The sequence below is a fragment of the Pelobates fuscus genome, chromosome 2 (genome assembly GCF_036172605.1).
Source record: "Pelobates fuscus isolate aPelFus1 chromosome 2, aPelFus1.pri, whole genome shotgun sequence".
In the NCBI taxonomy this organism is placed as follows: domain Eukaryota; kingdom Metazoa; phylum Chordata; class Amphibia; order Anura; family Pelobatidae; genus Pelobates; species Pelobates fuscus.
Genome location: NC_086318.1, coordinates 193,134,199 through 193,148,388, shown reverse-complemented (window position 1 = coordinate 193,148,388; position 14,190 = coordinate 193,134,199). Strand labels below are relative to the sequence as shown.

The following is a 14,190-nucleotide window of genomic DNA, read 5'->3' as shown; positions in this document are numbered from 1 at the left end:
TATCCTGTGCTCAGTTAAATGTCTAATAAATCCAGCAAAAGCCATTGTTCTTTGCCAGCAGACTATTTGGTTCCATTCTGTGTCTGATTATTTGCATTGGGAGATGTTTTGTTCTGAGATGAAGATGCTTATCATAGTGAATGGTCATGAATATACACAATGCCAAGCATTCCCTGTTGCCGATCCAGTGCTTCTCTACAAGGAGCATTGAATTGCTCAATTGTGTAGATTGCTGTGTTTGCATGTTTCATCTTTAGTACTTCTGCATGAGGAGGATTTTGATTGTTGCACCGTGCTTACCAAGACAAAAAAAAAACAGCTGCAAGAGGAAGTTCCGCAGCTAGTTCAAGGTAAGTTTTTAGGGGTTATGGAAGGAATTACATTCATTTATTTATTTCTTAGTTTATTTAGGTAATGCCCTAATCAAATGCTTTACAAGTATGCATTTTACAACGTGGAATTATATTTAATGGGTAAAAACTACCTTTGCATTAAGTGTAGTGAGAAAGATCTAAATGGAAATCCTTTTAAATGAGCACTCCTGGCACCCTAACAACTTCATCAAAATTAATTTGTTATGGTGCCAGGAGGTTCCAGGCTTACCTTTAGGGGTTAAATACGTTTAGAGAACTCCAAAGACTGTGCCCCAGTGTTGTTTGGCCCTGTCCTACCATTTTCTGAAATACTTTATAGTTGAAGGCTCAGGCAGTGCTGGGCAGGGACGCCGCTGATTCGTTTAGAATGGTCATCTGATGCTCTAAGTCAATCAGTAGCTCCCATTCATGAAAATAACTTGTTAAAGGTACGTGCCATTTTTCTGAATAGGGAATTGGGTAACATTGATATGAACAATAATTTAGTTTATGACGATAAAACACATTCCCTGGTAATTTACAACTTTAGGAGTATAAATGCTTTCTATTGGCTCTTTTTGCAGTCACTTGCTTATTGAAATGTCTTATGTAAAGGGGAAACAAAGCATATCATGCGGTGAATGAATAAGGAATATCTCTTCTTAACCAGAAATATCTGTAGATTATATTATGTGCCTATGGAATCACTTGTTTGGCCTTGCTACTCTTTTGGTTTTCAGCCAAACATTTGGGCTTTTGAATTGTTTGAAGAAATAAAAAAAAAAAGAACTTTTAAAGGGATACAATATGCACCCAGACCACTTCAGCTCATTGAAGTGGTCTGGGTGCAGTATCCTTGTCCCCATTAGTCCTACAATATTAATCATTGCTGTTTTTCGAAACGCAATTATTACATTGCAAGACTAAGACTGCTTCTTGTGGCTGTAAATCAGACCGCAACCAGAGGTACGTTCTAGTGGTCAAGAGGCTTCTGGTAACCTAACTGACGCTGGATGGAGGGAGGTAGGCAGAGGCAACTATAGAATCCCTTTAACCCCTTAAGGACACATGACGTGTGTGACACGTCATTATTCCATTTTATTCCAGAAGTTTGGTCCTTAAGGGGTTAATTTGGTTTGTGATCAGATAACCATATTCACACTGTGGAAGTGAACTTGTTACAAAAAACAAACAAAACATATTTGATTTGCTTCTCACAGCATTCGTGTGTGCTATTTTGAATGGTGCTGTGTAGAGTTCTCTGTTATTTGCAGAACGAATTATGTACAGAAGTTATGCATGAGGCATATACCAAACACATAGATGCTACAGTGCTTAGATATGTTTTTTTGTTCTTTTATCATAAATCCGTAGCCCTAGCCTGAGGCTAAAACCTACACCTCCAGTATGTATCTTTAAAGGGACACTATAGTCACCTAAACAACTTTAGCTTAAGGAAGCAGTTTTGGTGTATAGAACATGCCCCTGCAGCCTCACTGCTCAATCCTCTGCCATTAACGAGTTAAATCCCTTTGTTTATGAACCTTAGTCACACCTCCTTGCATGTGACTTGCACAGCCTTCCATAAACACTTCCTGTAAAGAGAGCCCTATTTAGGCTTTCTTTATTGCAAGTTCTGTTTAATTAGGATTTTCCTAACCCCTGCTACGTTAATAGCTTGCTAGTCCCTGCAAGAGCCTCCTGTATGTGATTAAAGTTCAATTTAGAGATTGATATACAATTATTTAAGGTAAAATACATCTGTTTGAAAGTGAAACCAGTTGTTTTTTCATGCAGGCTCTGCCAATCATAGCCAGGGGAGGTGTGGCTAGGGCTGCATAAATAGAAACAAAGTGATTTAACTCCTAAATGACAGTGAATTGAGCAGTGAAATTGCAGGGGAATGATCTATACACTAAAACTGCTTTATTCAGCTAAAGTAATTTAGGTGACTATAGTGTTCCTTTAACATTTGACTTGTTTCTGAGCTGCAGTCAGTATTAATAGAGCAGTTTTTGAGACTTACTACCAAGGGCTGCTCTAATCACATTAGGATCGGTTTCATAAACTGTGGGATGCACAAAGCCTGGTTTACTGCCTTTTCATAACACAACTACTACATTAGTCACCATAGATATATTTTAAAATGTAACACAATGTACATTCTTGTTACTTCTGGGTTTATTTGCAAAGCAGCATATGGTGGTTTGTTAAACAAAAGCCCTGCAAAAGTGTCATAGCTAGAGTTAGAGAATTTTTCTAAATCCGCTATTTAAAGGTACACTGTAGGCACCCAGACCACTTCAGCTAATTGAAGTGGTCTGGGTGCAGTGTCCCTTTTGCACCTAGTGCTGCAATGTTAAAGGAGCACTAGGTCCCCTAGCCTTCTTTCTTGCTTTTATATTAACTTCCCCTTATTAAAAATAATTTTAGAGTCCTTATTATAGATCAAACTTACCTCCGTTCTAGCGCCGAGATGCTCGGCAGGCCGTGCCCCCCTTTTCATCAAAACGACAAAGTAACATGGCTCAATAAGACACTTCTCTTAGAGAAGCGTCATAGCGATCTGGTGCGCAGGCGTGGCTTTGCACTGCACCAGTCGTGTTTTTCATAGAGCGGCATTGAATGCCGCCCTATGGATGAACTCAGCGCTCTACTGCGCATGTGCGCGGTATGCGCGTTTTCGAGCTGACTGACCGCTCAGCTCGCTGTCTATGCCCGCCACCCTACTGTCTATGCCTGCCCCCTACACACATTGTATGTTTGCATAGAAACACTATATATAGAGATTATTATTATTATTATTATTATTAGTATTATTATTATTATGATATTTATAGAGCGCCGTCATATTCCGCAGCGCTTTACAATGAGTGGACGAACAGACATGTAGTTATAACCAGACAAGTTGGACACACAGGAACAGAGGGGTTGAGGGCCCTGCTCAATGAGCTTACATGCTAGAGGGTGTGGGGTAAAATGACACAAAAAGATAAGGATAGTATTAGACTAGTGACAGTTGCAAAAGAGGAATCAGTTGGGAGCTATTGACAGTTTAATTGATACGCTTTTATGAAGAAGTGGGTTTTTAGCGATTTTTTTTTTTTGAAGGAGTGGAGACTGGGTGAGCATCTAACGGAGGAGGGAAGCGAGTTCCACAGGAACGGTGCAGCCCTCGAGAAATCTTGAAGGCGAGCATCAGAGGTGGAAGTACGGACAGACGATAGACATAAGATATCTCTATACATAATGTTTGTATACAAACACACAAATAGTAAATATTGTAAACATACACACACTCTTTCTCCATCCATCCCTCTCTATCTATCCATCCCTATTCATCCATCCATCCCTCCCTATCCATCCATCCATATGGATGGATGGAAAGATAGAGGGGGACAGATAGAGAGGGATGGATGGATAAAGGGGGACGGATGGATCCATTTATCGATCCCTCTCTGAGTAATTTTTTTTTTCTTTATATTCGTGTAATTTCAGCAGTAAATTATATTTGCATTACTATTGTGCCAATAACCACCAAATGTTTTCTGTCGTTAGATGCTGTCAAATATTATATCACAGAAGTCTTGATTCTGCCATCTGGTCAAGATTATAAATTAATTTCAAGGTAAGTGCTACAGAGTATCTCACACACCACTCTCAAAATTGTCAGGTCTCCCAGCCCCCATATATATATAAAATACTTTATAATATTGGGATATTTTTTCATATTGCACTATCTTTGTTGTATTTATAAATATAATAAAGAAAGTGCAATATGAAAAAATATACCAATATTATAAAGTTTTTTATCCTTACTAATTTACCGGACTGAGGAAGCCAATAAATGGTGAAACACGTTTCTGTAGGATAAAAGACTTTATAATATTGGTATATTTTTTCATATTGCATTATCTTTGTTGTATTTATACAACAATACAATTTTTTTATATAATGCAAATAAAAAGATGGTGAAAATGTAGTACTCACTGTTTCTACTGCTGTAGGCAATACAAATTAACTTAATGTACTCACATTTTCCAGAGCATCTATATGCTCCCATTATGGGCAAGTAGTGACAAATAGTAAACCAAGACATCTGAACAAGAAAGCCTTGTGATTTGACAAAATTGTTTTTTCTTAACATAAAAAAAAACTAAGCACTAAACCATTGTGAAAAAAAAGGCTTAAAACAGTCATAACTTGACCATAAAAATGAATACATTTTATCTAGGACTAGGTATGCAGTATGTGAGAAAAAAACGTATTTCAGAACAAACACAGCAAGAGTGTTTTGAAATATATTGTTTGTCTTATATATGGAAGGACTTTTTTTTGTTTTGTTTTATTTATTTTTACACATTTTACAATTTTTGTTAGTAATTTCCATTACTGGAGTAAAGGGATTCACATTAACTTTGACACAAGCTTGCTATTAATTTACCAGATTTTACCGGTAGATCTAAATTGTGTCAGTGTGAAAATAAAATCTCAAACATAATTTAGCAGCTCACGCGCTAGTTACATTTTTTTTCTTATGTTTTCCTCAGTAAAAACGGCAAGACATCTAAGCTTATTAATGTAGGACAAATGTTTTGCACACTGCTGTGTAAGTATATTAACTTGTTTTGTTTGCTGACACTGAATTATCGCATTCCAAAAATGTGTATTCCCTGTGTTTTAAATCCAGCTGATGATATAGGACTCTGCTTTGTCATTATCTGTTAACAATCCCAAACCAGAGATCCTTCTAAAGCATACAGTAGGGGTGCTGACAGCACAGAAAGGAAAATGGATAATGTGCACATTTTGCCTTCTCTTAATAACCCTTACCATTAGTTGCTTGTCTTTCCAATGATCGTTATTATGGACACATGCTGTGAAGACTGATCTCTGTTTTCGTAGAACCCAGTTTGTGGAAAGTGTTATTGTCCAACTTCTGATGGAATTATCTGCCTCCAAGAGCACTTACAGGTTCTGCGTCCAGGGACAAGATGGCAAACTCGTTCTACTGGTAAGAAGTCATCTTTTTAACTGACCTAGAATAGTTCTAAGAAGAGTGTGGCTCCTATAAAATTATTTGTGAAACTTTAATGAACACCCAAAGAATTTGTTCACTTTCCCGTCATTAGGAGTCATCCATTTTGAAATAATTTGTCACTATTGCAGTTGGTCGTATTTTGTCAGTTACATAGTTGCTAACTGTACTCGTGAAGAATCTTTTCAGCCTACTGACCTAATTGTGTGTATGTTCCATGTGTTATAATGATTTACTTGTTTGCTGAAATGGAATACACACATTACTGAGGGATGCCTTGTACGTTAGTTATTTACATTAAAGATTTTCTTTTGGTGACTTGCTATTGTGTTCTTCGTTATCTTTCTGCTTAGTGATGACACGATTTGCTACTTTTTAGTATGAACAACTTTTGTCACTGTCAGTGCTGTGTATTTACATTAATAAACCACCTGAACAAAGTAAAGATGGCACAGTACCCCGGACAGGTTAATAGCATAAATTCAGTACAATATATTTAAACTGGAGCAACACTCTACCTTTAAGTAAAAAATAGTATTAACCCAAAGCATTTAAAGAGAAAAGAGAAAAATGCTATCTCATCTTTTTTTTTTTTTTTTTTGTCAATCTCTTTTTATTGAAATTTAGTTTTTATCATACCCTTGCGGGTCGTGAACACATGAAATGTACAATATACATAGTTATGAAACATATTACGGCATGAACAATAGCACTTCAACAGAATCATGTACTAAGGATTGTGGACCTGCAGCGGTATGTTATCATGAGTGTGTGAACTGCTTCGGGAGAATGGGTGAGTGGCTATAATAGGTTTAGGGTAACCCTAACGGGTTTTGAGTTATGGCCTTCTTCTATGTGTACCCAGGTCCCAGGAGGGCCTGGGCGGTGGGGGGGGTAAGTAGACTTGGAGCGGTCGCTCCCTCTTTTCAATGGGGGGAATGGGTGGGCTAGGTGTGGCTCTAGACCAGCAGGTTATGTGTAGCTGTAACTGTGCAACATAGAACATGTTTGGTATAGTCTCTGTTGCTGAGGTCAGGCCTCAGGAGTAGATCGCTGGACTGTGTCCTAGGTGGGTGCGGGGATGCCCAAAGCGTGACAGAATGTCGGGAACTCTGCAAGCGTGGAGAGTTTGTGGACAGTTCCGTGACGAGTGACCACCAAGAATCTGGGAGACCTCCAATGGTATTCTATCCCCGCTTCTCTGAGGGTGCTGGTGACTTGGTTCAGCGGTTTACGCCATTGTAGGTCTTGGTAGATGGTAAGCTGTGCGCCTTCAAATGTTAGTGGCGTCTTGCCCCGGAGAGCAGTCATCAGGATTCTTTTTGTCTTGGGTGGTAGCACAGCGGACAATCACGTCCCGGACCAAGCTTGGAGCTGTTCTGCCTGAAGGTGGCAGGCGGTACATCCCGTCTGTGTTAAATTTCTTGGCCTGTGTAGGTGGCAGGATGGCAGCCACGAGACGCCTCAGGTAGTGAGGTAGTTCGTCGGATGAGACGGCGTCTGGCACTCCCCTTATCTTTATGTGGTTTCGCCTTGTCTTGTCGTCGAGGGCGACATAGTGGAGGGAGAGTGCTTGTTGTTGGGTCTGGAGGGCCATTACTGTGTCCTGCAGGGTTGTTAGTCCCTGTTTGATGGTAGTGACTTCGTTCTCCGTGGACTGGACCCTGTCAGCTATAGCCTGCACGTCAGACTTAATGGCTGCTATGCTGGTCGCCAAGAGGTTTTTTATTTCCCCGATTAAATGTTGGAAATCCCGCTGGGTGACTGGGGCAGACCCATCTGCGGTTCCCCCGGGTGTTTGTGCCTGTTCTGGGGGTTGGGCAGGTGGAATGGGACCCCTTGGTACCTGCATGGTGTCATGCTCCGCTGCTCCCGCCATTTTGGCTGGCGGCTGTTGTTGCTGCAGCATGGTGCCTATGTCCCTGGACCCTGGTGCCGTCTCCGGTGGGGTTTTTTGGGACCGACGGCCCATTTCTGCCTGATTAGGTAAGGGTGCCGTGTGGAGGTCGTCCACTGCCGGATCCTCGGGCTGTTCAAGTCCGTCCAGGAATGCCGACCAGTCGAGGGCTGCTACCGGCTTGTAGGCCGCAGGTCTGCGCTTCCGGCGGTTCACCCGTGCCGGACACACAAACGGCATGAGAGGTTGCAGGGCTGAGTACCGATGGTGCCCCTGGTCAGGAGTAGGTCAATTGGGGGTTTTATTCCCCACTTGTCGGCTTCGTTTCGGTCGGGAGCCGTGCTGTGTTGCGACCGCTCCGGCTCGTGGTCAGGCTCCGCCAATCTGCTATCTCATCTTTAGTATGACCTCTGATTAGCCCTTAAATTACTATTTAAGTTGTTAACCTACCATGCACTAATTCCAAAATCAAGGTTCCTTCCTTAGAAAAACTTGGAGGTAATAAGAAAGCAAAACCTAATATAGACCTGGAGAACGCAACGTTTGGCTCTCTAGATGTTGTGGACATTGTAATGTTGTGCCGAAGGTTGCCTACTCATGGTATAAATAATACTGAGTTTAAATGCTAGAGGAACTTCTACAGCAGCCAATGATGCTTACCTCACAACAGCAGTGCTTGGTGAATCAGGATGCCAGTGGGGGGAGGGGGAAGATGAGGAGGGCCTTTGATGTGATTAAGTCACTGGAGCTGCCAATAGGGTGCAAACCTGCTTAGAAATAATGTGGGCCCTCCTTAAGGTTTGGCAGGTAGCCTGGCATGAATGCATGCCAGGCTGTCTGTCAATCATCCAGGAAAGCTCACTGAAGGCACATTATGCAGAGAGCATTACTGCTCTGAGTATAGCACAAGCACATCGAATTACAAGTCAGCAAGGGGAGAGGGAGTAGGAGGGAAAGGAGGAGGGAGGATGTGAAAATAAAGAAAAAAAATAGCAGAGGGCATAGGGATGACTTCCTTCAGTGTGGGTGGGTGGAAGGTTGGGGAGACAAGTGCTTCTCCCTTGCAGTCTCCACCTGCAAGGGAGAAGCAATTATGTGTAGTGCGCCCCAACGACAGGCAAAGTTCCAGACTGCCTAATGTCAATTTTGTGCATAAAATTTGTCTAAGTGACGTCTGCCAGGGGTGCAACTTGCCCCCGGCACACAAGTGCAAATAACTGGATGTGCGGTGTTTCAAGCAGTTGACAATTTCAAAAAGCAGTAGTGATCATGGTGGTTAGAGCAACACATTGTTTTTCAGAAATTTAAGCTACAGTAGCTCTTTTTTGTGTGATTGAATCAGATGGGCTAGCCTTTATTCCCATCGTGCATCAATGAGCCATGGGCACCCATGACCTTGACGCCAGTTCACTGGTTGTCCTTCCTCGCACCACTTTGGTAGGTACTTATCACTGCATACTGGAAAACACCCAACAAGACTTGCCGTATTGAAGATGCTCTGACCCAGTCATCTAGCTATCACTATTTGGCCCTTGTCAAAGTCACATTCAATTCAAGAACTGACTGTGTAATGGATTCTTTTATGCAAACCGATAAGTTTGAATGACTATCTGTTCCTGTCCAAATTAGAAATAATAAAGTTGCGTGCACGCAGAAGTAAATTCACACTGAGACACAAGGTTCAGGTTAATGAAAGAACTTCAGGAAATTTAATGGCATCTGTTAAAAAGTGGGTGCGCAGACCCTTATATAGGCATAATTACATCACTATAGAATTTCAAGATAACAACAAGTAAACATTATTAATTGGTTTAGGTGTTAATTGGTTAGTTAAATTCCCTCCCTACTGGGTGTACCATCTTATGTCATTACTGTCGTCGTGAAGTTCTCCTCCGGATTCCAGCACCATCTTGTTAGCACGAGGAGTTCACTCGATGGGAGGGGGGCTTTGGCAGCCATTTTGAGTAGTTGGCACGTTAGTCTCAAGGTTAGTTCTCAAGGCTTTTAGTAACTTCACATTTTATTAAGACTAGCTGCTACAATGTTTCACTCAACAGGAACCTAACATTTCCGCTGACACACAATTTCTACTAACAAAGCATTCTTGTAAGACTTGAACTATGAGGCCTAAGGCAGAAATTTATGGGGCCTAATAATTCTACAACAACTGTATCCCACTCATTGACAGGAGCCACTGTAACAATATAATCAATGTTATTCACTTCACCTGTCAGTGGTTTAATTGTTGTGGCTGTTCAGTGCAGAGTCTTCTGGCATTTTCAGCTATCAAGAACTGTAGACTAAAAAAGCAGAGCAACTGTCTGTGTATTGTATTAACATATATTAATTTAGAAAATTATTTTAAAAAGTTATAAAAAGATTAATTTAGAAAATTTACATTTAAAATATAACTTTACTGCTTTGAAGCATGTGTGCTATAACCTGACCATGTGACCTTGCATTGGCGTCTCCTTTTTGAAATTCTAACCTTTTTTTTTTTATAGTACTGGTGCCAAACTCAGAAATGATAATATTAATATGAGATTATTAGTTAATACAGGGAGTGCAGAATTATTAGGCAAATGAGTATTTTGACCACATCATCCTCTTTATGCATGTTGTCTTACTCCAAGCTGTATAGGCTCGAAAGCCTACTACCAATTAAGCATATTAGGTGATGTGCATCTCTGTAATGAGAAGGGGTGTGGTCTAATGACATCAACACCCTATATCAGGTGTGCATAATTATTAGGCAACTTCCTTTCCTTTGGCAAAATGGGTCAAAAGAAGGACTTGACAGGCTCAGAAAAGTCAAAAATAGTGAGATATCTTGCAGAGGGATGCAGCACTCTTAAAATTGCAAAGCTTCTGAAGCGTGATCATCGAACAATCAAGCGTTTCATTCAAAATAGTCAACAGGGTCGCAAGAAGCGCGTGGAGAAACCAAGGCGCAAAATAACTGCCCATAAACTGAGAAAAGTCAAGCGTGCAGCTGCCAAGATGCCACTTGCCACCAGTTTGGCCATATTTCAGAGCTGCAACATCACTGGAGTGCCCAAAAGCACAAGGTGTTCAATACTCAGAGACATGGCCAAGGTAAGAAAGGCTGAAAGACGACCACCACTGAACAAGACACACAAGCTGAAACATCAAGACTGGGCCAAGAAATATCTCAAGTGACTGATTTTTCTAAGGTTTTATGGACTGATGAAATGAGAGTGAGTCTTGATGGGCCAGATGGATGGGCCCGTGGCTGGATTGGTAAAGGGCAGAGAGCTCCAGTCCGACTCAGACGCCAACAAGGTGGAGGTGGAGTACTGGTTTGGGCTGGTATCATCAAAGATGAGCTTGTGGGGCCTTTTCGGGTTGAGGATGGAGTCAAGCTCAACTCCCAGTCCTACTGCCAGTTTCTGGAAGACACCTTCTTCAAGCAGTGGTACAGGAAGAAGTCTGCATCCTTCAAGAAAAACATGATTTTCATGCAGGACAATGCTCCATCACACGCGTCCACGTACTCCACAGCGTGGCTGGCAAGAAAGGGTATAAAAGATCTAATGACATGGCCTCCTTGTTCACCTGATCTGAACCCCATTGAGAACCTGTGGTCCATCATCAAATGTGAGATTTACAAGGAGGGAAAACAGTACACCTCTCTGAACAGTGTCTGGGAGGCTGTGGTTGCTGCTGCACGCAATGTTGATGGTGAACAGATCAAAACACTGACCGAATCCATGGATGGCAGGCTTTTGAGTGTCCTTGCAAAGAAAGGTGGCTATATTGGTCACTGATTTGTTTTTATGTTTTTGAATGTCAGAAATGTATATTTGTGAATGTTGAGATGTTATGTTGGTTTCACTGGTAAAAATAAATAATTGAAATGGGTATATATTTGTTTTTTGTTAAGTTGCCTAATAATTATGCACAGTAATAGTCACCTGCACACACAGATATCCCCCTAAAATAGCTATAACTAAAAACAAACTAAAAACTACTTCCAAAAATATTCAGCTTTGATATTGAGTTTTTTGGGTTCATTGAGAACATGGTTGTTGTTCAATAATAAAATTAATCCTCAAAAATACAACTTGCCTAATAATTCTGCACTCCCTGTATGCATTTTGATATTCATTCTACTAGCTTAATTAACTCAAAGTCACATGTTTAGAAAAACAGCTGACTTATTTCTCCGCATTCCAGCTATGCTCACCATTCCCTCCCTCCCCCTACGCACCATCATGATAATATTATAAAATAAGGTAATACCGTTTTCATTGTCTGGGTTATTTAAAGATGTTTGTGCCTTTCATTTTTAGTTCTTTTTTTTTCAACTCTTTTGACATTTGCACAGGTTGTTAATTAGATCTTTAAGTGTAAGTTTATCACGGTGCGAGTCTCGCACCTATGTTTGGTGTCTGAAGAAAGAGCCTCAGGTCATTGCTGTGTTTAAAACTTAGTTCTTGGTAACCAGTAATATCATTTAGAGTGAATTCAGTGATTCACCCTCATATGCACAGCTCACTATGACACCAAACCCATGTCATAATCCATGATCTACATAATAAACACCATGACTTTACATGGCTAGCTGGGCTAGGAAAGTGAAGTTAGATGTAACCTACATAACTCCTGTAAATGAGCTGCAGGAGCTATTTTTGCTGTTTGTTTTAGGAAACACAACCATGATACAACAATACTAATAGTTTAGTTTACAAAAACTGTTCGTTTCAATTTTACAGTCAAAATGTTAATATAGTTTGAGGTGCAGAATGCATTTTGTTAAAAGAACAGCTAGACACATGGGAAGCACAGTGAGTAAAAATTAATATTCTAAAGGGAACTCAATACAGTGCACCTTGCTATATCAGTATTTTTAATTTACGTTCTGGTAGTTTTTGACTGTCTTTTACTGTTTTTTTTTTTGTGTGCAATTTTCTAATCACTCTGAGGCAGACTCTCAACGTAAACAGCTATTGTGTAACCACACAATAGCTGTTTACGTTGGGGCGCTAGACACCATAACCTCAACAATAAGTTGTAGTGTTTACACACTGCCTACCTTTTGATGAATGGTTGAAGTGCTGGGCTTCGAGCCTGTTTTTAAAGTCCAGTTTTGAAAGGATCATGGAGAGGTTCACTTACACAGTATGTAAATCACAACAAGCTGGGCTTTAAGTGCTAGAGAACCCAGTTGATTGTCCTAATGGGGGTTTGGAGCTGATACTCTAAACTCTACAACCAGTACAGTGAGTTTACATGCATAAAGTTCATCTGTCTATTTATCTGATATATCTTCTGATATTTCTTAGTTGTACGTGAGCCTTGGCTTTAGTTTATGTTCTAAATGGAAAATGCCCAAACTTGAGTTTACCCAGGATAAAAAAAATGTCATACTGTCTCTAGCCTAGTTGTACACAACTTAAAGCAGCACTATCACTTTGCAGGGTTAATTTTATTAACTCATTTTGTCCCTCTATTTCTCCTTATTTCTTTATTTATTATGAAACCACTTTTTTTTTTTTTGGTGTTTTTGTTTTTTTTACATACGATAAAACGGTGGACTTTTTTCTTATGTATAACATTCACTTTGACAATGAGTAGAGCTTCAATGGATACTGGAGGCACCCAGGCCACATCATTTCAGTAATGTAGTCTGGGTGCAGTGCCCCTGTCTTTTTAACTCTGCAGTTAAAAACATTGGCAGTTTGTCTAAGAACAGCAATGTTTTCATTGCTGGATTAACCTGCCTCTAGTGGCTGGCTTCATGACAGCCCAAAAAAATTCTTCCAGTATTATAAGACTCAAACTTGGTTCTAGATCAAATTACTCGCATTTGATTGGCGCAGTGCTTTTTACATCGGGGGCTCAATCAAAATATATAGTCCAGCACTATACTGTTAGGAATACATGTTTGGAAATCTAGAAGGGCAAACAGCAGACATTGTGGACAGAGGAGAGCAAATGTCTGTATATCAAGATCCAAGGCAAAGAATATAAAAAAAAAAATTTAATGTAAATGGCAGAGGGGAGCTGTTAAGTCATTCTGATACAAGGACCCTAAAAAATGTGCCGCTAATTATCACCTTCAATATAAGGCTTCTATAATCACCTTTAATTTATATCTTTTGGCTACCACCAACAGATTAAAGCCAAGTGTACTACTATGCGCTTAGCAATAACCAAAATTTGGTGGTAGCCAAAAGATTACACCATCATCTATATCTTCCATGCTGCTTTGTCTGTAAACCATAATGCCTTGCCATAGATTGGAAACACATCATGAGTGGTGACGTTCTCTCACAGTTTGATATCTACCTGTTGGCTACCTCTTGATCTCAAAACATCAGTGTCCTAGTTTGTTAGTATTTGTAACTTTTTGCCTGGATCCAATTTATTTGCATTCATTTAATCCTTTGCAAACCACAATAAACTACTTGGAAACTTTAATTATTTTGAAGATATATATTTTTTTTTTTTCAGACTTTAATGTTTCTTCCTTTTTTGTATTTTGTCAATTAATGCCTTTCAGGAAAGTCTGATTATGTTTATGTAATTGGTTTTCTGCAGTGTGTAGACAATTAATTCTGGTTAACAACCATTAAAATGCTTCGGAATTAGAATTAGCCATAATAAAACTTTTAATCTTGTTAGCACAATTAAGAATTCTCTCTTTTAAATAAACACTTTCTCTTTAATCTGTTTGACATATTTTTAAATGTATTTTCACGTGACCATCAGCAAAATTAGAGGGTTACTCCAATCATCATAAACCCTCTTGTGGAGATGCTAACCTTTGTTGAGCAGGTTTGTATGAAGCAGCCATATTAAAATTTGAAGATCAACAAAAGTTTATCAAACGAGGATAGAGAACCTCTCCAGTGGGGACTGGGATTTTCCCCCACTGG

At 40.0% G+C, this 14,190-nt stretch overlaps 1 protein-coding gene across 2 annotated transcripts in view; it reads left to right on the top strand.

Annotated features, from left to right (window-relative positions):
* Positions 1–14,190, top strand: part of UBE3D (ubiquitin protein ligase E3D) — a 214,677-nt gene that overhangs the window by 72,560 nt on the left and 127,927 nt on the right. For both annotated transcript variants that reach the window (XM_063443032.1, XM_063443031.1), the window contains exons 6-7: positions 3,912–3,981; positions 5,259–5,367. In XM_063443032.1, the coding sequence (XP_063299102.1) occupies positions 3,912–3,981; positions 5,259–5,367 (179 nt within the window). The remainder of the gene's footprint in view (positions 1–3,911; positions 3,982–5,258; positions 5,368–14,190) is intronic.